This window comes from Perca flavescens, chromosome 7, assembly GCF_004354835.1.
Source record: "Perca flavescens isolate YP-PL-M2 chromosome 7, PFLA_1.0, whole genome shotgun sequence".
Taxonomy (NCBI): Eukaryota; Metazoa; Chordata; class Actinopteri; order Perciformes; family Percidae; genus Perca; species Perca flavescens.
Window position 1 is genome coordinate 5,159,283 of NC_041337.1, and position 26,707 is coordinate 5,185,989.

The 26,707-nt window shown below is 41.0% G+C and overlaps 1 protein-coding gene across 1 annotated transcript; it reads left to right on the top strand.

Moving 5' to 3' along the window:
- The first annotated feature begins 16,168 nt into the window (after nucleotides 1-16,168).
- Nucleotides 16,169-26,163, top strand: sox18 (SRY-box transcription factor 18). The gene is made up of 2 exons (XM_028583874.1): nucleotides 16,169-17,025; nucleotides 21,192-26,163. Exons 1-2 carry the CDS (start codon nucleotides 16,620-16,622, stop codon nucleotides 22,544-22,546), a joined length of 1,761 nt encoding a protein of 586 aa, XP_028439675.1. The 5' UTR covers nucleotides 16,169-16,619; the 3' UTR covers nucleotides 22,547-26,163.
- Nucleotides 26,164-26,707: the final 544 nt, after the last annotated feature.

The window sequence follows — 26,707 nt, forward strand, 5'->3', positions numbered from 1 at the left end:
TAAGTAGCAAGCACTACCCAAAATAGTATACTGCAAAAAATACACAAAATTGCCACCAATTTCTAAAAACAGTTATTTGAAAATAATTTTCATAATTTTCATAATAATTAACTGATCCTTATTGCCCCTCAAAGCTCCAATCAGAGCTAAGCAAGATCTCAAGTAACCTTGCACAACTTACCTTGAGTAATACAGACCTAAATGTTACAAATGCTACAAATAGGATGAGGGACTAACTGTACCCTCATCATGTGAATGTGAACAGCATATTTATTTCATTTGGTAAAAAAACAGATTGTGTTTTTAATGCTCTGGCCTTTGGTGTCAATTCTCAACATGCAGGGTAGGGTTAAGTTTAGGCAACAAAACTACTTGGTCAGGTTTAGGAAAACATGGTTTGGGTTGAAATAAGTATGTTTGTAAAGTAACTTACGTAAGTTACTTTACAAACATAGTGATGTGTGTGACAAGTGATGTGAGTAAGTTAACTTACATACATAAGTAAAATAACGTTGACTGTTGGTTTCACACAGGACTTGAACAGCGGTCTCTTGTGTGTAAGTCTTGTGTTTGTTTGACCCATCCCTTCCTACGTGGACTTGGCAGCCTTTATTCTATGTCATCTCACAGCGGTGTGGTTGAAGCCCGGTACGTCTCATGCGGTGTAAAGGGTGTGTTGTGTGTCGGTATCAGAGACTGCGGACACTGACCAAGCTGCCATGTTTGATGAGTAAAGAGTGATAACAGATTGTATAGTAGACCTTAATGTCAGCTGCTCATCGGTACCAGCAAGGTACCAGAAAGGTTTAAACGCTCCTCTAAACACATATTAAACACATTCAATTATATAAACATATTTTTTTAAACTAATATTTGGGTTTAAAAACACACGTGTCCTGACAAAAGAAACATCATTGTTGTTGTTCAAATGTGTAAAACAACCTTTGTTTACACCTGACTCTAGCAGTCATGTGAATTATGACGTCTATCAGGAGCAAACGCCTTAATAGTGTGATGTTTTTTGCACCACAAGTCTTGGTTGGTTGGCTGGCTGGCTGGCTGGCTGGCTGGTTGGTTGGGTTGGGTTGGGTTTGGTTTGGTTGGCTGGCTGGCTGGCTGGCTGGTTGAGTTGGGTTGACTGGCTGGCTGGCTGGTTGGTTGGGGTGGGTTGGGTTGGGTTGGCTGGGGGGCTGGTTGGTTGGGGTGGTTTGGGTTGGGTTGGCTGGCTGACTGGCTGGCTGGTTGGTTGGCTGGTTGGCTGGTTGGTTGGGTGGGTGGGTTGGGTTGGCTGGCTGGTTGGCTGGCTGGCTAGTTGGTTGGTTGGGCTCTGTTGGTTGGGTGGGTTGGGTCGGGTTGGTGAATGGATGGATGGATGAACATGAACTGCTGTCTGATTTCTGTTCCTACCAATGGCCAACATAGATTTCTCTTAACCATCACTGCAGTCTTCCTCTAGTAGTAGCATTTTGTGCCTAAACCTAACCATACCTCAAAAAAAGACAGCAGATCAGAAAAGCAGGTATATGAATAATTGTTGAAATGGTTTTATTTAACAATTTTCAAAGAAACAGGGGTGACAAGGGATGTGTGATAAGGACATCAGGTACAAGAAAATGTTACGTATTGTTTTGGAATGCCAACCCTCCCTACTGGCTGAATATTTTTTGAAATGTGTCTTAAAGGCTGAAAGTGGGACTAAAGGGCCGTCCACAACAAGAACTTTAACTATAACTATAACGATGTGAGCATCCACACCGCTAAACAATAATTTTCTGCAAACAGTGGTGTCAAGCAGACGTAACGTAAGATTACAGGAATGTCTGTAGTAATATCCTACATATTCGTGGATTCAGGTACATTTTATGAGCTAACTGACCACCTGCTTGAATCAAATCTCTTGTATCTTTCCGCTGTGCCATGTGGTAAACTCAGATGGATTTTGATTGGCTGTCTGTGTTTCTATCTTTCATCAAATTGCTCTGAAAGTGAAATTGTTCGCCACTGCCGTTGTTGTTATAGTTGTGGTTGTAGACTCCGCCATCCACTTGAGTTAGAACGACTTTTAAATCTATATATTTATAGTTATCATTATCGTTCCTGGTATGGACGGCCCCTAACTCATGGTTTAAGTTAAGATCGTTCTTAAAGTTTTCAATAATAATCCAAAACTTTATAACATTCCACTAAATCAAACTCAAGACTTTACAAAGTGCTAAAGTGCTTTTCTCAAACTCAAAGCAGCAGTTAATGAAGTAACAACTCCCACGCTCAAAAAGAAAATTGACTTTGATTCAAACTGGCAGCCTTTGGGATTTTTTTTCATGGGCTTTACAGCTGCAGCTGCTCCAAGCACAACACACAACACAAAACACACAACTGATGTGGTTGCAAGTAGAGTGATAAATGAACGATGGACATGCCGGGGACATGCATTGATCAGACAAACTCATTCTTTGACATAAGAGTTGCTAGTTTGAATCCTGGGACACATTAACACTTAAAAACATAAAAAAAAAAATCATGTTCTTCTCTCTGAGCAGCCACCACTGAGGTACTCTTGGACATGGGATGATCTGTAAATACATTTTCAGGATGCTTTACCCTTAGATGCAATACCGTTGTTGATTTGGGAAATAAAATGTACACAATTGCCTCCGTTGATTGATCCAAGTTAAGACAAAGCGGCTCTGCTGGCAGGTCAGTGGCCCATACCAGTCCGGAGGAATGTTTGTGAGGGAAGCCAAAAACACACGACTCAAAACAATGCAGAGTTAGGTTTCAAGTCGTCATTTTAACGAGTCTGTGTGAAAATAGTTGAGCATGTGGTGGGTGAGCAGTCCGTGAGATATGACTGTTGGTTAGACTGCCATCCTCTCTGAAGGTGCTGATACTTAAAGGGGAACGCAACATAAATCAAGAATTCCAATATGTTGTTTTCATGGCCGAGGGAAAGATCTATCCATATTTGTGAACGTAAGCTACTCCCTCAAAACCAGAGACCAGAGAAGTCTCAAATTTGTGATGTCATTGCGTATAAAGTCCGGAGATGCTCCATAGACAACGAATGGAAGACTGATTTCGCCTTCACTGTACAATCCCTACAGACTTACAGACACATCTTTTGCTTCTGTTAAAAATAAAATATTGGTTAAAATACTTTGTAACAGATGTGGTCGTATGCGGTTGCTACTTGTCAGCACTGTTGAGCCTGCATTGTTACATGATTTGAATTGTTTGTCACAATCCACCTCAAGGGAAGACTTAAAGAGAGACCACATGTGATTTTTCATTTTAAACATTCACTGTAAGTCAGACAGAGACTACTGTAATATGTAAATATTTGGTGTTAAGGTCTTAAAGTGTCAGCATGCTTCAACCAAAGTGCCTGTCGGACCGATGAACAGTGTCTGAAATAATATCCCCTTGACAGCTTTGCGTGGCGCTGCATCATTTTACACACAATTTGTGTCATTTTAAGGATTTGACAAGCAAGCCCTCATCATGGTTCAGTTGGCCAGCTGTGTGGAGGAACTTATTGGGGACTTCAACTTGTCTTTATTCATTCTTCACCCAACTACTTTGGTCACCATGACACTGTGCTCTTTGGATGCTTTTATATAGACCTTAGTGGTCCCCTAATACTGTATCTGAAGTCTCTTTTATATAGACTTTAGTCGTCCCCTAATACTGTATCTGAAGTCTCTTTTATATAGACCTTAGTGGTCCCCTAATGCTGTATCTGAAGTCTCTTTTATATAGACCTTAGTGGTCCCCAAATACTGTATCTGAAGTCTCTTTTATATAGGCCTTAGTGGTCCCCTAATACTGTATCTAAAGTCTCTTTTATATAGGCCTTAGTGGTCCCCTAATACTGTATCTGAAATCTCTTTTATGTAGACCTTAGTGGTCCCCAAATACTGTATCTGAAGTCTCTTTTATATAGACCTTAGTGGTCCCCTAATACTGTATCTGAAGTCTCTTTTATATAGACCTTAGTGGTCCCCTAATACTGTATCTGAAGTCTCTTTTATATAGACCTTAGTGGTCCCCTAATACTGTATCTGAAGTCTCTTTTATATAGACCTTAGTGGTCCCCTAATACTGTATCTGAAGTCTCTTTTATATAGACCTTAGTGGTCCCCTAATACTGTATCTGAAGTCTCTTTTATATAGACCTTAGTGGTCCCCTAATACTGTATCTGAAGTCTCTTTTATATAGACCTTAGTGGTCCCTAATACTGTATCTGAAGTTTCTTTCCCGAAATTCAGCCTTGGTGCAGAATTACAGCCACTAGAGCCAGTCCCTCAATGAGCTTTCCTTAGTATGTGCCATTTCTGTGTCTTTAGCTATTGAGGAGGAGAGATGATGATGTCTCTCTCTCTCTCTCATGGGTGGGCCAAATTCTCTGGGTGGGCAAAGCAGAGAAAGGGGAGGTAACCTTGCTCCTTATGACCTCATAAGGAGAAGATTCCAGATCAGCCCATCTGAGCTTTCGTTTTCTCAAAGGCAGAGCAGGATACCCAGGGCTCGGTTTACACCTATCACCATTTCTAGCCACTGGGGGACCATAGGCAGGCTGGGGGAACGCATATTAATGTTAAAAAACCTCATAAAGAGACATTTTCATGCCATGGGACCTTTAACCCTAACGCCATGGGCTAAGCACAAAATTCTGGGCTCTGTAGAAAGGGCCCCACCCCACATCCACTGCTAATCATTCTTGCGTCTTTTTGGGCCCACCTCACATGAGAGCCCTGAGCATTCAGTCCCATTTCCACCCCCCAGTCTGACACCCCTGCCTAACACCACGAATGTCTTCGAGGAGACATGTGCTTACGTGTGCATCCTGTGATGCCCTCTCCCAATCTGCCGGCCTGTCATGTTTTCTCCTTTGTCTGCAGGTACTGAGAGTGGGCGGATAGGTGGAGCTGGAAGGGTCGTCTGTACCTGGCCATCTGGGCGTGGCTTAAAGAAGGCATAAAAGACGGCTCTCCTGGGAGTCTCACTCTCTCTCAGCTGGTCCTCCTGCCATCATCCACCATTTTGTTCTTTGTTTGGTTTGTTACACCTTACAACACACATCACACCATTTATTCACTCATCCCACTATTGCATTTATTAGTATGTTTAGTTAAATAAACTACCGCTTTGTCAATCTATCTGTGTGTGACCTCCCTTTTGTTGCCGGCCTTGAGCCAAACGGTAACAATCCTTATCCCCACTTGCATGATTCAGCGCATCTCCCTGCTCTTTATGACGGCAGGCTTTTGCACTGCCTTAAACTCTGACCTTTGAGGAGAAGGTTTAATCGCGTTAGCCTTTAGACGGGGCCAAACCACGCTGTGTACAAACTAGTTAGTTTGAGCCATTTGTTCCATTTCAAAGACAAATTAAATCCACCAGTTGACTTTTCTGTATCCTCAGGTGCTCCTCTAAACAAAATATGAGAACAAATCTGAATGTCTCTGAATGGTTGTTTTGTCTGTAGGCATAAGCCGGTATAGATAAAGGACGAAAGATTTAACCCTGCTCTCGTTCGACTCTAATTCCACATATTCTTTGAACGGATTGCCAGGCTAACCGCTGGGACGCATCGCTGTGATAACTTTGGCCTCTGCAATGGTCACGAAGGAAAGAAGGGTGTTCATTATTTCTTCACACTGTCAGATTTTCCCAGACAGCGCAGCGATCTGAATCTTTAACCTTTAACCTGTTATTAGGCGGAGTGGCGCAGTTCGACAGGGGTTGACTGAACTGGAGCTTGTGTGGCTGGTGCGGTTGCTAAGGCAGGACTACCCTTCATAAAGCTGTTCTAATGTATGGGTAAACAGCTCAGCAGAGGGCTTTAATTTAAAGCTGTTGGTGAGCTAACACTTCCTGTCTGTCCATCACCAAAATCTAATCATACGTGTGTAAATGTCTCAGAATGCCAGCAGGCACTATGACTTACACATGAATGTGAATCCATAATATTTCATTTTATTTTCCAACCGTACACTTTTACAGCATTTACTATACATAACCCCATAGTTTAACCGCTTTATGTTTTTCCCGTTGCCACCATATTTATGGCGCCACATACACTTATAATCAGGAGGAATTGTATGCTGTGACATTGGCAGTGACACAGGCAAGAATGCCTTACATTTTTGTTCCCATAGAGAATATTGGCAAATGGTTGTCAGGAAGCTAAGAAAGTCCTATAACTTTGCCCTACTTGTAGATGGAAACTTTGTTAAAACTTTCCACAGGTCACATTGTAAAAATTATAGGCTCTTTATGCCTTTCACTCTCTGTCTTTTACAGACTAATAGATTTCTGCATATGAATGCACAATCTGTAGGCAACAGGACAAGATTTTGGTTTCAGAAGCGTTCCGATTTCCGTTTGTAGTCCGTTTGTAGTCCGTTTGTAGTCCAAGTAGTATTGAGCAATCACGTTTGAGCGCGCTTTGGTAGCATGCAGGTACACAGTCCATGCGGAGAGCAGTTGAATTGCTTGATGACACTTTTTAACTAATTTAATTTTTTATTATATGCAAATATCTGTTTGTAGAGACGTTGTCTTTCAACTCCAACTCCATTCTCATTTCTCAAGCTGCTAATGGGACCTGACACACGGGAGAGGAAGTCTTGGCCCAGATACGTGATATACGGATTCACCAGAAGCCCCGGAAATATTGGCCGGTTGCCCTAGATGCCAAAAGGTCAGACCGATGGCCGAAGGGTTCAAGGATCGGCAAAGTCGCCACGCGTCTTCATCATTCAGCCTGTGAATAGTGCTTTACATTTTCAAGGGCACACACAGCAAATATGTGTGTGACGGATAGAGATTGGAACGTGCTAGCGTCTAATAATGGTGTAAGGGCATTCCATGCCTTAGTGATGTTAAAATAACCCTCGTATTATGTTAAGGGTCAATTTGACCCATTTGCGTTTTTGTGTTGACCAAAATACTGGTTAACCTATCTTTTTCTTCATGAAATTGTAGGACATTTCCTCATTTAGGGTCATGAACTTGTTCATAAAATCTGGACACACTGATGTGTAGTGGAATGTCTGTTCAGAGTTTGTATAAAAAGATGATGTTGCGGGTCATTTTGACCCAGAGACTATCAACACCCATTTAGAACCAGGTGTGTGTGTGTGTGTGTGTGTGTGTAAATAAGAAGGATCTTTCTCGCGCTTGTCCTCTTCTCTGTTGTAATGTCATCTCTTTGACACGCACACTACAAAATGAGCTCCAAAAGATTTGCAACTGAAGAAGTTTTAGCACAGATTTTTGATGGTAATAGTGATGTAGAGGAAGAGGTTTCAGAGTCAGAGGATCTTTCAGAGACCGAGTACAATGCTATTGATGATCCCGATTGTGAATTTTCCTATGATGAAGAGGATTCAGGGAACCAGTCTGCTGTAGTATACATTAGCTGAAAACAATCAATCAATCAATCAATCAATAAATCAATCAAAATGTATTTGTATAGCGCTTTACAACAAACAGCAGGTATCCAAAGTGCTTCACATCAGGAATGGGCAGCAATCATCCTCAACAGAGGGGACATGGACAGCTAATGATGGTAACATAAAATGGTCAACATCACCACACTGACGCCAAGGCAGACTGTCATCAAAATGATTCCAAGCCCCACAAGAGTTTCTGCCACACTAGTTGATGATATTCAATCACCATTTCATCTCTTCATATCTCAACCAATAGAGAAGATCATACTGGACATGACCAACTTGCAGGGGAGGTGTGTACTTCAAGAGAAATGGAAGCCACTGGATCAGATTGACTTGCATGCATACATTGAAATCCTAGTATTAGCTGGAGTGTACAAGTCAAAGGGAGAAGCAACTGCCAGTCTGTGGAATGAAGAGAGTAAGGCCAATATTTCTAGCAACAATGTCTTTGGAGTCAATTCATACAAAAGCTTGGGTGTTCCACAACACCAAAGCTGGTCGATGTCAAAGAGACAAACTAGCTGCCATCAGAGATGTATGGGATAAATGGGTCGAAATTGTACCTGTCTTGTACAATCCTGGTCCCCATGTCACTGTAGATGAAGGCCTTGTTCCATTCAGGGGGCGCTGTCCCTTCTGACAGTACATGCCCAACAAGCCTGCCAAGTATGGCATCAAAATAGGATGCCAATATTTTGATGCCATACTTGGCAGGCTTGTTGGGCATGTACTGTCAGAAGGGATGCTAAGCATGGAATATACAAGTGTATATAGTGTATTATTATTTATTTTTTTCTTATTCTTATTTTATTTTTTTTTCTATTTTTATTTTCTTATTTTTTTTTTATTTTTATTTTTTTCTTATTTTCCTTGTGTAGTGAGTGAAGGTGTGTGTGTATGAAGAAATGCCTATGATTTTTCCTTTTAAATTTCTTTTTTTTCTTATGTATGTATGTGTTTTATAATGTTCTTAGAAATGCCCAACCAGGGACAAGAGTTGAGAATTAGCTCTAGCTATAAACTCTATATGCTGCGCATCAGTTACGGGCTTTGTATTGTAACTATGTTTGCTTGTATGGTCCCTGTTGAATAAACAGATAATAATAATATACCTAAAATATTTTCACTAAATAATTGGTAAAAACAGTTTGGGGGGAAAAATGTTTGTGATGAGGAAAAAAACTTAGTTTTGAGTGTATTTACACTGTACGGGTCATTTTGACCCGTAACATCATCAATGTAATTTTTTTTCAACATAATACAAGGGATAAAAACATTGTATAACCTGGCTTAAAATAAATGATCTTTTTCATGGGTTTTGTCTACTTCTCTTGCATTAGTTCTAGTTTAGTCCTTGTTTTTACTGTAACCATGTGTTGTGGAAAACAATCGACACCACTACTTTTGACACAGATGAAATAATCTATATTTGATTTGATCTAAGACTGTCTGACTTACTGTACAAACTGCTATTGCTAGAAAGGGTAAGATGCCGTGATTTTAGCAGCGTTTGTAAGACGTGTTCTGGTTGGTTGATTTTTGACTCTCTTCACTTCTCTCTTCTCTTTCACTCTCAATACGCACGGCTGATTTGAAATTATGCATCTTTGTCTCTTATCAAATGTGAAAAAAAAAGATGTAAACGACATGTGAAACCCTGTGAGCTCCAAAAAAAGGCCCAGGGCCAAAATGTAAACCCAGGACCTTTCTGTCTTTAAGGTCACAACACTAACTGCTGAGTCACTGATCTACCTGTCATATAAGATGGCTCATACATTCCTGATCACGACATCACATGGCCCACAGGTCACTTTCCCATAAAGCATCTCTCCTCTATCTCCCGGCCACTTGTTGCTAGCTTCCTGTACGTCTGCGCGAGCATGTCGAATCCTGAGAAACAGCATGAGGGGGGGGGGGGGTTCATGATTTTCCTCAGACATGAGTATTAATTGGAAGCAGGTTATGCTACTTTGGAACGGAGAGAGGCCAGAGAAGATAAGTGGGGAGGAATGAAGTGTGAAGAAGAGATTTAAGATCTAAAAAAACCAACAAAAGTGATACAAAAAAAGTAAATAAATGAAAGATTTGCGTGAGAGTCTGTAGAAGAAAGACAGAAAATGACAGGGGCGAAGAGGGAAAAAAAAAAAAAAGAGAAGACAACGGGACATAAGAGATGGGAGAGGAAAACAAGTGCTCGCCTAGAGAACAGAGGCGTTGTGTTCGGTGGGAAAGGTCGTATATTGTCCCGCGGTGCTGCAGTGCATTAATTACAGGATAAGAAATGATAAGCTCTGCTGCGGGGCAAAGAATAGACCGACGGAGAGACAGACAGAGGCCGACAGATAGCTGACGGTGCAACCGGATGCTGACTGTCTCTGGGTTACTCACAGTTTGCGCAAGGAGGGGTTAATTCTGCTAAAGCATCAAAAGTTTAAAAGCTGGGATAAGATCAGACATTGATCTTAGGTCCTATATTTTTGGCACTGTTGATTCAAATAATCTTCACGTACATATGTATTTCACATACTTATCTTATTGTACTCTTTCTTTTGAACCACGTCGCCACGTCCCATCCCCGTGTAGCCTTTTTCTGAAAGTGATCATCCATTCAGTGACCCTCTCCTGCTCTGTATGAAATACAGTTTTTCCCATAATATGTCACCATGTCTGCATTTTGAAGAATGACATCCACACCGTATGTCACCATAAGCGTTCACGCTTAACCCTCCTGTTGTCCTCGGGTCAAGTCTGGACCCCTTTTCAAAGTTTTCTATATCAGAAATGTGGGTTTCTTTCAACAAAATTGCCCAAAAATAACATGGATGGTTCAACGCAGCGCTCTTCGCAATTAAAATGTTTAAAAAAACGTCGAAGAGTGTTGACTAAAATGACAAAAGCGCCCAAAAACATTTAAAAAAGTGACTAAAGGCATTGAAAGCCTAAAAAACAGCAGAATGAAGCTTTGAAAAAAAAGCATCAAACAAGGCACTAACAACGTTTTAAAAAGCGACAAAAACGTCAAAAAAATATATTTGAAAAAATTGTTGATTTTCAGTTTTAACCCGGGAGGACAACACAAGGGTTAAATTACCATTTTATAACCAGGAGGTAAATATTATTATCATTATTATCATTATTATTATTATTATTATTATTATTATTATTATTATTATTTTTTTTTTTTTTTTTTTTTTTTTTTTTTTTTTTTTACCTTTATTTATTCAGGGAAGGTTCACTGAGCCTCTCTTTTTGCAGGAACACCCTGATCACATTCACACAGTTATACCAGGGTTCATACACATTTTAATGAAAAAGTACTTTTTGGTAAATTTCCATGACTGTGTTCCTGAAAATGTCATATGACATATTATTATGCTGTGTTAAAAAAAATTCCATGACTTTTCCAAATCTTTCTGGGTCTTTTTATGTTTCCAAAACCTTTCCAGGCCTGGAATTTGCATTTTTCAAATTCCATAATTTTTCCAGGTTATTCCAAAACGTATGAACCCTGTTCTACATTCCTACCTGGAAGCTGCCCAGTACAACCCCAGTCTGATCTGCTGGCCACTGAGCAGCTCCACTGGAGCGGTTGGGGGGTTAAGGGCCTTGCTCAAGGGCACCTCGGTGGTGGTAATGATGGAGGGACAACAAGCGTTGCTCTTTCACTTTCCCCCACCCAGATTTTTTTCATCAATCTTCTTTTCAAATGTAAATCTGACGGAGAGACACAACAGTTTATTCTTACGAATATATGAATAAACCCCATAGACAGTCAAGCAAAAATCTTTCCCCAATCTTAATCAGTTTTTGTTATAGCGTTAAATCAGACTTCAAAACGAGCTGTGATGTTTTCTCACTGTCTCTGTGTCTGCAAGAGGGGAAACTTTCATTAAGTTGTTTATCAGCCTTTACAGTCTTGTTTTTCACACTTTTGCTCATAAAGAATGATTCAACCAGAGATTGGACTGACTTTCATCCACTTCAGAACCCTGAAACTGATTCAGCATGTAAAGGTTTGTATAAACCTCCAGTTCAAGGGGAAATTTAGTGGGGAAAAAAAAACACTTCTTCTCAATTACGCCAATGTATTTTTGGATCATAGAACACATAAACACATAAATGACCATGCAGACATCTAACACAAGCAAAATTGAGGAAAAAACAGGCTGATTTTCTCTACTGAGCACCATCTTTGGAATAGTACAGTGGCTTTTGAATGAGTTTGATGGGATCGTGAAACTCTTCTTGGAACCCACTCAGCATGCCAAAGCCTTGAAGAGAGAGAGAGAAGAAAAAAAAACATAATTATCAAATAAGAAAATAAGGCAGTGTCAGCTGCGTACACCATTGAAAATTGGAAAAAAAAAAGTTAAATAAAATAACTAGAGCTTCCAAAAAATAAACTTTAATGTATCTTTTGGTCCTCCACCATCAACACACATCCAAAAAAACCTATATAAAACCCAGATAGTTGTCTGAATCTTTTGAGCTTAAAAAGATATAATGGTACCGAAAATCTTTTTTTTCCTGCTAGAGAGGCTCATCGTTCAGCCCCATTTATACAGGTCAAAGGTCATACGAATGATGTGCAACTAGTTGTGTGATGCATGTGTATCTGTTGTTTCTTTTGTGTAGTTTGTTTATTATGCAAGTGTGTGTGTGTGTGTGTGTGTGTCTGTGGGTGATAGAGGTGGGGGATTCCCGAAAGGACCTGTGTTAAGGGGTGTGTGTGTGTGTGTGTGTGTGTGTGTGTGTGTGTGTGTGTGTCTCCAATCCATCATCACACACTTCCCTCCTTCAGCACGTTCGAAAATAGAACGGTGTGTGAACATGACCTCTCCCACATATAAACACACACACACACACACACACTAGTAAACACGCCCATTACGATGCCATTGTGTCTTAGCTTCTTGTCCAGAATGTGTGTGTGTGTGTATTGTTTGTGTTTGTGCGTGCGTGTGCGTGCGTGTGCGTGCGTGTATTATCAGGAGTTGCAAGGAAACATGTCCCTCGTGCCATGTTCTCCCTCCTCTATCTCTCTCTGTCTCTCTTTTCTTTCTCGCCACAAAGTCTGGAGTTGCTGCCAAATTTCCTTTGTGGCAAAGGTGTGGTGCCACGACACTGTCTCTCTCTCTCTCTCTCTTGCACGCACGCACGCACATACGCACACACACACACACACACACACACACACACACACACACACACACCTCTACACTGGTGATAATGAACTGCATGGTAACCTGATATAACCTAATAATAACAGATGAGGTGAAGGTGGAGGTGAAGATGGCGCTGATGCCAGGCGATGTGATGTTTCCACTGCTGAGATCATTATTTCCTAGGTAGCTTTTGACTACATTATCATATTGTATGAAAGTTTATGACAAAATAACTTTGCATGTTATCATGCTGTATTAACATATGGCATGTAAGCATGCTATATATTAGTAGGAGTTGAATTGGTGAATATGCTTATTTAGATTAGAAGATTAATACAACACTTGTGTGTGAGTTTAGCACGGAGCTGGAAGGTGATAGCCTATCTTAGCATAAAGACTGGAAACAATGGGGTTACAGCTAGCCTCATGCCTTCTTTTAAACCATAAAAAAAAAATATACGGCATGTATACATCGGCACTGGGTGGATGGCTACAGTACAGGGTGCCAGATTCAGTTGGGGAGCACAGGTTTTGTTTTAAGTCAAAATGGTACAATCCATTTTGTGTTGTTTTTTCACAGAGAAATTTCCACATTGCGAGTCCCTCTAAATGTCATGCGAATAGTATTAATCTTGTCATCTCACGGTTGGAAAAGGAAACAAATAACCATATTCCCCAAAATGTTGAACTATTTCTTTAAAGTGCCCATATTATGAAAAATAAAATCACTTTTTCTGGGATTTGGCTGTTATTGTGTGTATATAGTGCTTCCATACGCATACAAACTTGGAAGAAAAATCCATCCATGCTGTTTTGAGTGAGATACGGTTTCTGAATGTATCCTGCCTTCAGTCTCTGGGTTAGCTGGTCAAAATCTGCACGGCTTTCAACGTCATTGGCCAAAACGAAGGGGGCTAGCGGTTAGCCCTCTCGTTCTCAATACAAGTTCACCATAATCTACAAAAGAACTACTTCCATGTCCCGTTCCTGCAGGTATTCCACACAAAGTTGGAAGTGCACCCTCGTTTAGAAGAAGTCTCCCGGCTAATCCTGCCTTGTACAGGCCGAAGTTGGAGAAACAGCTAGCTAGCTCAGCTACCTAGCTACTGCGCATGTGCGACTGCCAACAAAGATGTTACAGAAGTGAGATGTCTCACTCTGTAGCTAAAACAGAGACCTAAACACACAGGGTGAAAAGACGAGCTGCAGCAATGTGCAGTACAACAAAAATATGGTGTTTTTGGATAATTAAACCATGTAAACCTATTCTGGTACAACCTCAAAATACAAGTATGAACCTGAAAATGAGCATAATATGGACGCTTTAAATATCCACAATTGAGTTAAGCTGCAGTGATCAGATCTTAATGACTGGTAATGACATTTTTCAGTTTCAGGTGCAATTTCTTTTATGTTAATGTCTTTTTCTTGTCTTGTGTACACAGGGTGCCCATTCAGAAGAGAGTACGGAAAAATGCATATTTCTTGCACCAACTTGCTCTAATTACGTGACATTGTAGTGTCACGTAATTAGAGCAAGTTGGTGCAAGAAATGTTGATATGCTGATAGATTAGGAGCATAGAGATTCCAAAAGAAGCTAAATGTAGGAGGTTGAGACTGTGTTTCTAGGTAAAAAGTATACGCACCTCGATACACTTACAAACAATGACAATGACACACACACACACACACACACACACACATACACACACTTTCCTCCCCACGCCCAGCTCCAGGGGAGACTGCTGCGGCGTCTCAGAGCCTCCTGCTCGACCAACCAGGAACTACTCCCACTTACCATGTTGTCCCAGACTCTGTATGTGTGCGTGTATATGTGTGTGTGTGTGTGTGCGCAGGGAGTCATTATATTGTGGCAGAGGGAGGGGGGGGGGGGCACGTCCTTGGCAGACAGACAAACGCACCACATACAATATATTCATCTAAAGAGGTCGTTTAGTTGAGGGATGAGTTTAAAAATAATATCTGACTTTAAAGCGACAGAGACTGAGATAGACAGGAGCCGTATCAGCAGACTTATCATCGCACCAAGATATAGAACACACATTCATACAGATTCATACAAACACTTTCAAAATCAACTTTTTCAACATGCCCATATTTGTTCCATCATCCTCCAGGATTCGTTTTTTTCCCACATCGCAACAAGTGCTCTGTGGCTGGCTTGTTGCGATTTCAAAAAACACTAAACCAGCACATGAAGGCACCACGTGTCACAGTGTTGAGTCTTTTTTTTTTTATTTCCTGGACCATAGAAAAGGTTAACTTTGACTTAAAAATGTTTGAACCATCACAGTGAAATAATCTGTCAGACAGAGGAGGTTTCTTTTTTTTTTTTTTTTTTTTAGAGAATGTGCATCATGTTAATCCATGTCTTTCCTTTGACTTTGTGTGCAATGGCACATGGTAAGGTCATAATATGATGCACAACAGCAGCACAGTGATCAAGCATGTTAACTGAGGCATTCAAAAAATGTCCCGGTGGTTCACAATCTGAATCCGCTTTTCTGATATGTGCTTGTTTTGCCTGACCAACACACCCAAAAATCAAAGCTTTCCGTCTTACGCGACATTGCAGTATAACTGACAACAGGGAATGTTTAGCATAAATCATAAAAAAATGCTGTATTCTGTATTATATATTACAATCCAATCCGATTGTTAAATCACTACATGCGACTACTTGCCTCAGCAACTGGCTGCTGATGCTGCATCCATCAAAACCTTTACTGTTGGGGTTCAACATGCCTGGACCCCCATCAGGAGCACCACCCACTCCCTATCCAACCCCCTCTCTCTCTCTCTCTCTCTCTCTCTCTCCCAGTAAGTTGTCGTTAAGCTCAGCCACTAATCACTTTGGTTGAGACTGTGGTCAACTGTGTTACCACTGCCCTGCCCTCAAATATATATACACACAATATATATACACACACACACACACACACACACACACACACACTGTAAGCCCAACTATATATGTGTTAGTCCATGTTTTGTCTCTCATTTGTGTGCAAACTTAATTTTAAATGTCGTCTTGGTCTCATTTTTATGTCTGCTTGTTTCATGAATGCGTTAGAGAGAGAGTGTATCCGTGCAGATACCTGTGTGTGTGTGTGTGTGCGTGTGTGTGTGTGTGAGAACAGTTTGCATGAGTGTGTCCCTTGAATGTGTGTATTCGTGTGTGTGAGAAGCTCCATTCTCAGTTGGGCAGAAACAATGGAACCTCTCTGATTACATCTCCCTGTACAGACGGACTGTGTGTGTGTGTGTGTGTGTGTGTGAAGCTACAGGGGGGAGGAAAGGGTGGCGGTCGTGGAGGAGGAAAGAGGGGGAGGCAGTGCTTGGACCTGCCCCCCCCTCCCTCCTTTGTACTGTCTCCCTCACAAACTCGTCCCTTCCCTTCGGGCCCGCCTGGCATCTCATTGGTTAAATCCCCGGCTATATATTTATGTGATTGGTCAGGGCGGGGGTATATATAGTCAGCGTGGGTCGGTTAAATCTGGCCACAAGTTTCAAAACTTTGAAAGAGGGCAGACAGACAGAGAGAGAGAGACGGTGACTCGGGCGTCCCGTGTGACGGAGGGGGAATCGAGCTTTGGACAAACCGCTGCACCACACACTCCAAACACGAACTGTTGTCTTTTGAGAGAGAGAGAGAGAAAGAAAAAAAAAACGAGTGAAGAAAAGAAAGAGGCAGAGTCATTGTGGATCATTTACAGAGGGGAATATCCTGCACCACAACTCGTTTCTTTTCTCTTTCTTTCTCGTCTTCCACCTCCTCTCAGATCTCGATGCTTTGCTTTGGGATTTGTGCTCCAAATCCATCAAATTCCTCTCTTGATCTTTCTCTTCGTCAACCGAAACATTTCGAGCTGCAAATTTTTTCCAGAACTTTGCAACCCAACAAGCTGAGACAGACGTTTGCAGGATTTCACTTGGACTAAAAAGTTGAATCCAAGCCCGGTTCTGGAATGAATTTAACCGATCCCAGCTTGTCTAGAGAGACTCTTCTGCATGCCGGCCGGATGTCTCTCGGGGGCCCCTGGGCGTCCGGGACCCCGAGCCCTGCTTCTGATTCTGAAATAGGTTTTGAGCAGAACCTCTCCGGGGACTGTGGTTCTCCCGATGGCCTTGGAGCCGGGAAGATGAGGAGAACAGAAGTGAGGGTTTCTCTGACACCCAGTTCAGGGGGACAGAGTCCGGACCTGACCCAGGCAGGAAGTGTGTCGGCAGGCACGGCCGACGGGAAGGCTGTGGGGGGTGAGCAGAGGATCCGCAGGCCCATGAACGCCTTCATGGTCTGGGCCAAAGACGAGAGGAAGCGACTGGCTGTGCAGAACCCTGACCTGCACAACGCTGTGCTCAGCAAGATGCTCGGTAAGCCAGGGAACAAAAAAAAAAACAACCAGGCTAATAAAAACTGTAACTAAAACTACATGCATTGTATCCAAACTTTCCAGTGAAACCAGACTGGTGAAGTCCAATTAGGTGTGATATGTAAATCAGGACCCAGTTACCCAAATGCATTTTCAGGCTAAGAGGATCTTTGACCCATTCTAAGATCATCTCATTCTTACGATGGTTCTGGGAAACTGGGTCCTGACCAGTTTAGATTGCCTAAACCTACATCTCAAACACAAGTTTTATAAGGGATGATTGGGTATGTAATTGCAAGTTATAATTTGAGCAGTTTTTCTTTTACCAGTATTTATAGCTCAGTGGGACACACCTCACCCATTGTACTCCCAGTAGTGTTAATAGAACTAACAACAAGAGCATCATATTAGATTAGATTTTTCAAATGTCCGATACAACACAAAATATATATATATATATATATATATATATATATATATATATGACTTCACAATTACATTCTCCTTCTGACAGTACTGTCACCAATCATCCATCATTTAAATATGACTTAAAAGTGATACTTTTGGTCCCATGATATTTATACCAGTATACTTTTGTCATCAAGCTTGTTTTTGTTTGGGGTTTTAAGTGTTAACAGCTTCACTTTTTACCGCTGAAGCAGTAAGCCGACATCTGTCATAAATCATTAATTGGCTGGAGAACAAATGTACAGTTTCACAAGTTCAGCTGATGTTCTTGTCTAAAAGAACTTGCATTGAGATTATTATAATATCTTTAAAGCCTGGATCTCAACATTGAAGTGACAACATTGAAGTGATCATTGAGCATCACACACTGTCTAAAGCGTTTGTAGATTCCTCAGTGACAGAGTAAGAGGACAGAAATGTCCATATGAACGGCATAAATCTGTTCTGACCACCATGCTCATTATGTTTCAAACTTCATAATTTTATCAAAATATGGAATCCACTGTGACCAACATGAATCCACTGGCACCACAACCACTGTTCTCCTCCACTGTGGAAACTGCAAATTTTTTATGTCCACTGTGCAGGGGGTGAGGATGTGATAAAAACGTGTTTTGGGTGGAGTATTATATATTATATACTTTATTTAAGCACGTATGTCTAATTAAGAATAAACGTAAGAGGAGGCAATGGGGTCAGGGTTTACAGCCCATTGTTAATTTTGCCATGATTGTGTAAGACAGGACTGATGCAAACTAACTAAACTGATGCCAAATGACTAATTTTAATGCATGTTATAGTTAGAGTGAAATGGAACACCATAGAACATATATTTTTCAACCAGGAGTCAATGTATTGAACACCTTCATGTTGATTTTGAAAAGTACAACAAAGTAAAAGAAAATTGCATGTAGCAGTTTTGACGAGCTAGTTTTTCTGTTACTCGAGAGAGCAACAGGCTCTTTTTCATATTAATCTGCTTCAAATTAATACAATGTTACACAACAAAACAATATTCACACTTACTTGTCAGTGCAATCAGAATCTGCTGAGCTCATCTGCAGCTTGAGATTTTCAAATTCAAACCATAAAGTGGGTCTCAAATCTCAGGGCCACTGGTGTCTACAACCATAAGACAAACTGGAAATGTATTACTTAACACAATGTATAAATACATCAGATAAATGGCACGAAATAGGGTTGAGTGATATGGAGAAAATCAAATATCACAATTCACAATTCTTGACCAAACCTCAATGTCGATATCTAGTCTAGTCTAGTCTAGTAATCACATTATCAATATAATATCGATATATTGCCCAGCTCTACTATGACTCATGGCACTTTGTGTCTGAGCAGCTTTTAGACCAGATGACATTATGAACCGCAAACAAATTAAGTTGTGTGGAACGTCTTATCAACGTGAGCAGCATTGTGTCATTGTTTTTTTCCATCACTGCTGTATGATTAAATTAGACCCAACAGGCCTAGGGGGATCACCAGGATGTATTGGCATCCTGGTGCCACAGCAGAGCCTTACATGTGTAAACTGACATTACAAATACATTTAGGGTTAAATTTAGTGCCAACAACACGAACAATTGGTCGATTGATTATCAAAAAACAAAATTATGACATTTCTGCCTATAACTTAATGGAGAAATCTCCATTAAGTTATAGGCAGAAATGTCATAATTTTTTTGTCTTCTATGATAGTAACCTAAATACCTTTGGGTTTGTTGGACCAAAAACTTAATTAATAATCAAGAAAATAATTGTCAGATTAATCCATAATAAAATAATCTTTAGTTGCAGCCCTAGAATCTGCTGTCTAAATAATGATGTTGATGATGACTTTGATTTAGATCATGATTGTAAGTGATATTAGCAATCCTTTTCTTGAATACCATTTTTACCTTTTTCAAGGCCCTAAGACAGGGCTATTCAATTACAAATTCTGTTGGGCCAGATTTTCTAACCGAGAAGGTTAGTTGGGCCAGTCATTTCAGCGGCGAAGCAGCTCGTAATGACAAATTTTAAAACCAACACAAACCAATTTATTGAAAAACATGTAAGGTTTATTCATTGTTTCTCTTTTAACTTTGGTCAGTTTGCACAGCAAAAGCTGCATAGAAAACAATAAAAGAGCTAACTGAACAGAATCTGAGGTAGCTCCTACTTTTTCCACTTACAAAAGAAAAGAAACTGATCTCCTCTCTGAGACCACAGAAACGCTCCAGTGCTTTGCCTTTGGACAGCCACCTCACGTCGTTATGCAAAAGAAGATCTTGGTGCTCAGCAAACATTTCTGAATAAGCGGTGTTGGAGACTTGATGTGGAGCAAATCAAATTAATTGTAGCCATTGTCGTTTTGAGCGCCCCGCTTAGTTTTGCGCACAACACCGCCTGATGCACAATGCAGTGTAAGGAGATCAACTGAGGTTCTACAGTGGACCAACGTGCTGCCAAACCATTCACTTTCCCTGTCATGGATGGAGCCCCATCTGTCACAAGCATGCACACACGCTTCATATCCAGACCATTGTCTTTAAAAAAAGCAGATATTTTCCTAAAGACTATATCGCCAGTTGTGTGTCCTTCTAACGGCAGTAGGCCGTCAAAAAAACGGACATATATGCACAACTGAGCAGTATCAGTTTTTTTCTGTGGACTCATCTACCGCTATAGACATAGTGTCAGCTTTCCTCAGGTCTCCAAACATTGTTTCATACACATCTGCAGCAAGAATTTCAACTCTCCGACTGTTGGAATCATCTGACAGGGGTACGTTTTTTATAGTACGTTTTAATTTTATCGTCATTTATCACCTCATCCACGATGGCCAGCATACAGTCCTTCACGGTTTCAGAGTCCGTGAATGGCCTTTTCTTTTTTTGCCAATATCCAGGAAACACGAAGGGATGCTACGGTAGCTCTCTCTTGGGCTGTGAATGACCGCACCATGGTAACGCTGCTCCGGTTGTAAGATGCAATCAAACTCTGCACTTTTGCAGCCCTCTCTTGAGATCCCTCGGGGAAAAGTCTGGTGTTTCTCAACGTGGTGCCGCCCAGAGATTGTAATCTTTAAGTACTGCAATGCACTCATTACAAATTAAACACATCGGTTTGGCATTTGGATGTGGCGGTAAAATAAACAAGTATTTGTCAATCCAGGCAGGGTTAAACTGACGCTTTTCATTGTCAATTTTACGTTTCAGTGTTGAGAAAGACATATTGATAGTAATGTAGGCTACTACTGGCACAGCACGCTCTGCATTGTTTACGTGTTGGTAGTTTTGGCTGGACACAAAATTACCAATCCCACTACGGCTACGCCAAGACCCGCCCTACGAAGCAGCTCAATTGGTTGGGGTTAGGCATTTCACCTCGAGTGGTTAAGGTTAGGGTTAGGGGATTGGTCAGGGGATAGGACCTGTACATGGACACCTGGCCAATAGTAGTGTGTGAATGCTATTGAAGGGCGGGTCTTGGCGTGGCCATAAAAAAAAAAAAAAATATTGCTGGCGGGACCCTATTTTCCCTTTTATACTGTCTATTGCGGGACCATGGGGCTGGGCCACTCTGAGGTTGCTTCCGGGCCGCATGTGGCCCGCGGGCCGCCAAATGAATAGCCCTGCCCTAAGATGATGAAAATAGTGTTCATTATTTTGTAATTGTGTCTTTTTTCATACCTTTCAGGTCAGTCATGGAAGGCCCTGAGTGCTACAGACAAGCGGCCATTTGTGGAGGAAGCAGAACGTCTCCGTGTCCAGCACCTCCAGGATCACCCAAACTACAAGTACAGGCCCCGTCGCAAAAAGACCACCAAAAAACTCAAGCGGGTTGAACCGGGGCTTCTGCTTCACAGTTTAGCCCATGGCGGGGCACCAGGCCTTGGATTAGGACCTGGTATCAGCCCCTTGGGTGCAGAAAGTGTCTCTGGAGGTTCTGCTTATGGTAATGTAGGTGCCCACCCTTCACATCACCATCACTCCCACCATCTTCTGCACTCTCTCGGGCACTTCAGGGACCTCCAGGCCCCAGGACACCTAGAGCTGGAGAGCTATGGCCTGCCCACTCCGGAGATGTCCCCTCTGGATGTTCTGGAAGATGGAGCCGGGGAATCTGTGTTTTTCCCCCAACATATGCAAGAAGAGGCAGGTTTGGGAGGTTGGATTGGCTACCACCACCACCTTCACCATCCTAACCAGCATTACAGCCATAATTACAACAACCACAGTCACCACAGCTCCATCAATGGCGCAGCAACACACAGTTCAGGAATGAGTGTTGGTGCCAGTTCAAGCAACTGTTTGAACTCCAATTTGAGTCCAGGTAGAAGTTCCAGAGTTGATACTAGAACGAGTTCTGTCGAGTCAAATATGACATCGAGCATGAGCTCTAGGTTAAATCCCACCTCTGGTCACCACATTGCCTTGCGGAGTCCTGTAAAGTGCCCACCACCTCTGTCCGACTGCTCCTCCCCTGTGTCTTACCCCCAGCCCTCCATCAGCCTCCCTGAGCCGATAAAATCCCACCTAACGCCACATCAATCCACTGCTCCTGTCGGCTACTTCAGCCAAATGTATGGGAACAGCACTCCAAATGCTGCGTATTACATGCCCTCTCAGCTGGGGCAGCTTTCACCTCCACCTGAAACTTCTCCTTCTTCCTGCTCATCCTCCTCCATCCCCACATCCACCTTCCCTCCTCCGTTGCACTTAGACCCTTCAAATCCAGAGTCCTCCTGCCATTTGGGGTCTTCTTCTGCTGAGTTCTGGTCCGAGGTGGACAGGCATGAGTTTGACCAGTATGTAAATGTCGGAAGGAATCGAGAGGAGGCCTACGGGCGCGGTGGGGACTGTGGGTCGAAAGTCTTGAGTGGGCGAAGTAGCAGTAGTGTAGGTAGTAGCATGAATAGCAGTATTATGAACAGGGATGTCAGTAGCATTTTGAGTGGTGCTGGTGGCTGTAATGAAGAGAGCAGCCCTCTTATATCTGCTCTTTCTGATGCCAGCAGTGCTGTCTACTACAGCGCCTGTATCACTGGATAAATACTCCATGATCTCATCTCTCGATGTGTACCTCCTTGCATACTGCACAGTTTGGTTTGGTTCATTTGAACTATTGTTACATGATCTGGAGGAAGTATGTTGGGAACATTAGTTTTGGCTCATTTTCTTAGCCATTGTCATGCCTTGCTTGTCTCTCACAGTCTCCAACTCTCAATTTAAAAGCTTTTCTTCATTCTAAAAAAGAAAGATGCAGACAAGTGTTTTTTATCATACCAACTTTTACTGGAGCTAGAGCTGGTTAGAGAAAAAAACTGTTTTCTTTTTAAATGTGCAAACTGGAAAAATAAAAACTTAAGTAGCAAAGAAAGCACTTTTGTCAAATAAAAAAAAAAAATGAAAACGCTGAATACTTCGTTTAGATTGATTAATGCATCCTTGAACATTATCTTGAATGATTGTCTGGCTAGCTAAGCAGCATTCATTGATATCTACATGCTAGTGTGGCTAGCTGAGATTGTGTTAACTTGCTAGTATGGGTAATTAGATATGCATGGATTACTAGTTCATGGCAACTTTTAGGCAGAAGTTCTAGCAGGAGGTTTTGGCTTCTGCTGAGCAATTGCAAAATGAGCTACTGTCAGTCACTTAGCTAGCATAGGGAATCAGAAAAAAACTCACCATTTCTGTTGCATCACTCCCAGCTTGATGCTCTTCATCAAGATGAGTGCGTGTTAATCCAAATGAATACAGTATCACAGAAAGATCTTCAGAACTTGTAATATTTTGACTTTAGACACTCAAGGAAAAGAAAGAAATAGGCCTACGTATGCCAGGCAGACAAACTAAAAAAGCATTGTGTGTTTTCACCTACTCATAAAGGGTGCTCGGTCTGTGTTAGCATGTGTAATGCTAATAAACCAGGAGTCTTTATCAATAGCTGGAAACATTTATGACCTGGAAGCTGTTCTGGTGGCTACATAGTCGGAAGGATTCAGGGATGTAGGATATCAACTAGTTAAATTGCCTACCTGCTTCTACCTGTGCCACAGATTTCGTTTGTCTGCACTCTAACCCTTTCTGGTGACAGACAGTACATGCTACAGGAAGATTATGCAAGCAAAATGATTTCTTTAATTGCACTGTGTGTACTCTGGTCAACAGAAAAATCCACGGCTATGACAAATCTGAATTTTAAGACCATCTCGTATCATTATTGACCTTTAATCTCAGGACCAGACAAATATTCATCTCAGCTGAACTTTATGAATTTAATTTAATCCATTCTGTCCATTAAATGGGAACATGAAGAACAATGAGAAATTTGGGAGATGGTGAGAGAAAGAAAGACTGGATAGGAGAGACTTGATCCAGCCTCCACATGTATATCTCAGCAGTGTTGTCGGGAAAGCCTTGGCCACGGCCCCGAGCAGACCACTGATGTCTCCCACAAACTGTAAGGATGTTTTACAAGCCGGGTCGGTTTTTTTTTTTTTTTCTGACCGTGATACATGCCGTTCCCTCTCTGTCTCAGTCCATGACAGGGCCTCATGTCAAACTCCCTGCCAAAATATGCAAGTTTTAAGTTGCTTTGCTTCCTGGCAAACACGGATATGTTGATGAATCAAAGATCATTCTTTATGACCAGTAAGCCTCTCTGGTATAACAAGCATATCACTTGTTTAAACAAAATGTCTTTTTTTTAAAGTTAAAAAGTGTAATTTAGTTCTACAAATAACAGAAGATTGGGGTCTGCAAATAAAGTGCTATTGGAACGAGTCTAAAGCTTCACTTTATACTTCAAAAATCATCATGTCTATAAGGTCTGCATATTTGCAAGTTCGTGCAAAGCAACATAGATATTGGTTAACCGTTTGGTTACAATTACAAATTGTTCCATTCTTAATTTCATTAGAACGTTTATGGATAATTGTTCATGTGGTAAGTCTTATTATTTTTGGAAATCTGGTTTTGATGTAGCCTTTGACTGTATATATATAGATGCTATGCCTCTTGGCAGCATGTGAAGGAGAAATTGAAACTATGAAAAGTTCTCTTTGCACTGGGTTTAATGTCTTAGCTGTATAGAAGGAACACTACTTATTAAAAGCCAAACAATTTAAATGTTGTACAGAAAGGACTGTGTTTTTTTTTTATGTTTCTTTTATTAAAGGAATAGTTTGACATTTTAGGAAATGGGTTTGCTTTCTTGCTGAGAGTTAGATGAGAAGATTGATGCCATTCTCTTGTCTGTTTTTTAAATACGGAACAGCTGGCCTCTTTTGCTTCAAAATCAAAAAGTCCACCTACCTGCTGGTAGGTGGACTAATACCTACTAGCTAACATGTTGTATCGTCTTGTTTAATGTGTACCCAAACAGAAATCTAGAGAGAATCATTTTTGGTTGTGGACCAATTTAATTAAAGGTGTTAATTATGGACCGATCCAGACTAGCTTTATCACCCTGTGTGTGTGTGTGTGTGTGTGTGTGTGTGTGTGCTAAACTATGCTAATCGCCTCCCGGCTCCAGCTCTGTACTTATCCCACAGACACGACAGTGACAACGACAGTCACACTCTCAATGTGAATAAGCCTATTTCCCCCAAATGTTAAACTACTCCTTTAAAGCATTGGAGCAGTGCGTTTCCACTGTTCTTTTCTTTTGTCGTTCATCCAAAATGTATGTGTATTGTGTGTGTAAACTTGCCTTCAAAAGGAAATCTATAAGTGTAAAGATCTCTTGTAGATCTGTATGGGTCTTTAATGGGTTACATGTTCCACTTAGTGACACCAGCAAACCCAGAAATGTTCCCTCCCACACCAATGTTATTTACCTGCGTGGCTGGAAATGAAAACAACAAATTTATTCGGGCTGAGAAAATCAAAATCCACACTTGTAGCCACTGTAGAGGTCTCTCTGTATGTGAAGGATATACTGTATGCTGTAATATTTATGAATACAGTGGGAGCAAGTCTCTCTTGAAGGATTTAGCCTGCATCTGTTCTGCATTAGTCCTACAGACAATCCTTTTTTTTTTTTTTTTTTTGTACATGAAACAGTAGAACAAAATTGTGTATCTTGTACAGTGAAACCAGTTATATTTACCACACTGTTACTTGTGGCCACCGTTGGTTGAAAACAGAGCAACAGTAGATTTTTCCAAACATTTCCTCTAGAGGATGGAGCCGCAGAGAAGCGGCAGTTCAAGCAAAGTATTAAAAAAAAAAAAATACTTCTACATCTGCATTAGACATTCTTCTCTGTTGACACCAAACAGCCTTGTTTCCATTCTAATTTACTGTGACACACAAAGAACATCAGAGAGACAGGCAGGGCTTCTTCTTTTTTTTGAGTCGTGCAATAACTCTGGGGCTTTTGGTAATAATTATCTGAAAAAAAAAAAAAATACAAAAGAAACACCCAAGATATTGGGATTAAAACAAAGGACATTTTCTCAGCAGTCATATAACGACAAATTAAAAGCAGGATTTTCCCAGAAGTGTAGTTGTGATGCTTCTAAATCTGTCTGACAGGGATCATTTTTACATTTTGTGCAGAGAATAGTTTTGTTTGTGTTCATATTTGAGAAATGTGGGTTGGCTGTAATTGGAAAATGGATGGAAAATAATGTGACAAAATAAACTCTTCTAAGGTTTCACTTTGGTTTGCAAGTCTCTGAAGCAACACGTTTGGCTGAATTAACCAAATACATTTCCCTATTTGTGTTACGTTTTTGATCCAAAGAGAGTTCCATGTTCGGTCAGTCCTCCGTGTTCACATCTGAGAGCTACAGAAACACCTCATGCAATTTGCAAAGCAAATACATTTTGATTATAGAGATTAAGATTATGAGTTAGTTTAATAATAAATGGGTTTGTGGACAAGTACAAAGACAACGAAATGCAGTTTGTGTCCAACCAGAAGTGCAAAAAAAGCAGAAAAGTGCAAGAAAGGACAATAAATATAGTGCAGTGTAGACAGGAGTATACAGTTGGTTTACATAAGGTGGTTAAGAGTAATATAAGGGTTATAATATGATGGTTTCATAATATGAAATATAAATATGTGCAGTGTATTGTCACCTTATAAGAGCAGAATACATATGGCTATGTAATATGAACAATGAATGAACAACATGTACAGATATATGCAATGTAGTAGCATGTTTGAGACAGTAAAACCAATTTGGTTCAGTTTAGGGT

Bases quoted from the DNA above. Each gene is read 5' to 3' on its own strand.
- sox18 (XM_028583874.1), top strand. From the start codon at position 16,620: ATGAATTTAACCGATCCCAGCTTGTCTAGAGAGACTCTTCTGCATGCC. The intron at 17,026-21,191 runs GTAAGCCAGGGA...CATACCTTTCAG, and splicing joins TGTGCTCAGCAAGATGCTCG to GTCAGTCATGGAAGGCCCTG.